The sequence below is a fragment of the Microtus ochrogaster genome, unplaced genomic scaffold (assembly GCF_000317375.1).
Source record: "Microtus ochrogaster isolate Prairie Vole_2 unplaced genomic scaffold, MicOch1.0 UNK14, whole genome shotgun sequence".
NCBI lineage: Eukaryota > Metazoa > Chordata > Mammalia > Rodentia > Cricetidae > Microtus > Microtus ochrogaster.
The window spans coordinates 1299104-1300788 of record NW_004949112.1 but is presented as its reverse complement, the minus strand read 5'-3'; the positions used below and the strand labels follow the sequence as shown (position 1 = coordinate 1300788).

General features: G+C 58.0%; 1 protein-coding gene across 2 annotated transcripts in view; it reads left to right on the top strand.

Annotated features, from left to right (window-relative positions):
* The window catches only part of Tmem143 (transmembrane protein 143), a 21439-nt gene that overhangs the window by 17251 nt on the left and 2503 nt on the right, over window positions 1-1685 (top strand). For both annotated transcript variants that reach the window (XM_026789159.1, XM_005366765.3), the window contains exon 7: window positions 1181-1370. In XM_026789159.1, the coding sequence (XP_026644960.1) occupies window positions 1181-1370 (190 nt within the window). The remainder of the gene's footprint in view (window positions 1-1180; window positions 1371-1685) is intronic.

The following is a 1685-nucleotide window of genomic DNA, read 5'->3' as shown; positions in this document are numbered from 1 at the left end:
GACAGGTGGGTGCATGGGTTATTAGAGTGTGGGTCCCTCCAGCGGGGTGCAGGCTGTAGAGACGGGTGGGCGCATGGGCTGTAGGAGTGGAGGTCCCTCCAGCGGGGTGCAGGCTGTAGAGACGGGTGGGTGCATGGGCTGTAGGAGCCTGAGGATTTATCTGCTCTCTGGACAGTGTTTTCTAAGAATAGACTGTGCGGTATTGCTCATTTGAAGAGCCAGGCTCTGAGGGGACAGGGGGCATGTGGTCACAGCAGCGTACAGGGAAGCTCAGAGCTGAGCAGGGGATGTGGAGATGAAGCCAGGGAGGAGGCAGGGAGCAGGATGGGCCAGGGACAGCCAAACTGGCCAGGAGGGATGAGATGGTGGTAGGGTGTGGCCTGTGACACAGAGAAGGTGGGGTTACCAGAACGGGGACTGGGTAGTGGGGGAGCATGTGTGGTGTGCTCCGTTAGCCATGAGAGCTTTGCACTTCAGTCTTGGCCGGTGATCACAGGAGACCCAACTGTTCCGTGCATGGTGGCCCTTAACACAGATTCCTGCCTCTGTGGCAATGGACTGCAAGGCAGGAATAGACTCGTTGGTGTGTGCTCTTAGGAAGTCCAGCACACAGCCATGTTGTGAGGTCCCCAGCTGTGTGGACAGGTGGGTATAGTAGCTCCGTCCGTACGCTGTCTGTCCTGTGTACTGACTTCCTGGGTCCTTGCAGCACCAACCTTGTAGTCAGACAGTGCTCTCGGGACCGCTCTCGGTCAAGGGCTTGAAGCTGGTCAGGAATGGCAGAGGCAACACCAAGGCCCAGGATTACCTTGAGCTCTTCCATCCTGGCTAATGTGGCAGAGGGCTGGGAGGGTGGAGGGTCCAGGCTGTACCCAGTGTTTTGATTGTATCACAACACTCCAGTCTCTGTACTGGGTCACTATAAAGCAAATCTTAGACATGTCATCTGGGCTATGGAAGAACACTTGACAAGGATGTACTGGTATTGGAATTGCCTAGGCTAGAACTCATGTTTAACATCTTTGCACAAAACTGTTAACATGTTGCCAGATAGCAAAGCCGTAAGCCTTGGGCCACTGGCAGCGGGGTGCATTTTTGGCCTCAGCCCCAACCCAGGCTCCAGGGCACTCTGGTTTTGAGGAAGCCCTGCACGTCTGTCTCTAAGCCTGTGTTCCCACAGGTGTTTGGGCAGCGTAGAAGTGCGCAGGCGCTGGAGCTGGCGCACATGCTGTACTACCGCAGCACATCCAACAACTCGGAACTGCTCAGTGCCCTGGCGCTGCGCGCACAGGAGGAGCACATCAAGGAGGCCCTGCTGGCTCACAGCTTTCTAGCCCGCTGCCCAGGGGGCGCCCAAGGCCTCCCTGAAGGTAAGCCCTCCCTGAAGCCTAGGTCCTCCTGCCATTGCTAGGCCTCCCTATTACCTCCCAGACCCTCCCCGCTGTCCCCTATGCCAACCCTTCTGTCCCCAACTCCTCCTTACTGTCCCTCAAGCCCTCCTTTCTGTCCCTAGGCTCTCCCTGCTACCCCTGGGCTCTCGCTGCCCAGGTTCTCCTCAATGTCTCCTATGCCAATGCTGCTGTTCCCCAGGCCCTCCTCACTGTCCCCAGACCCTCCCCACTGTCCCCAGACCCTCCCCACTGTCCCAGACCCTCCCCACTGTCCCAGACCCTCCCCACTGTCCC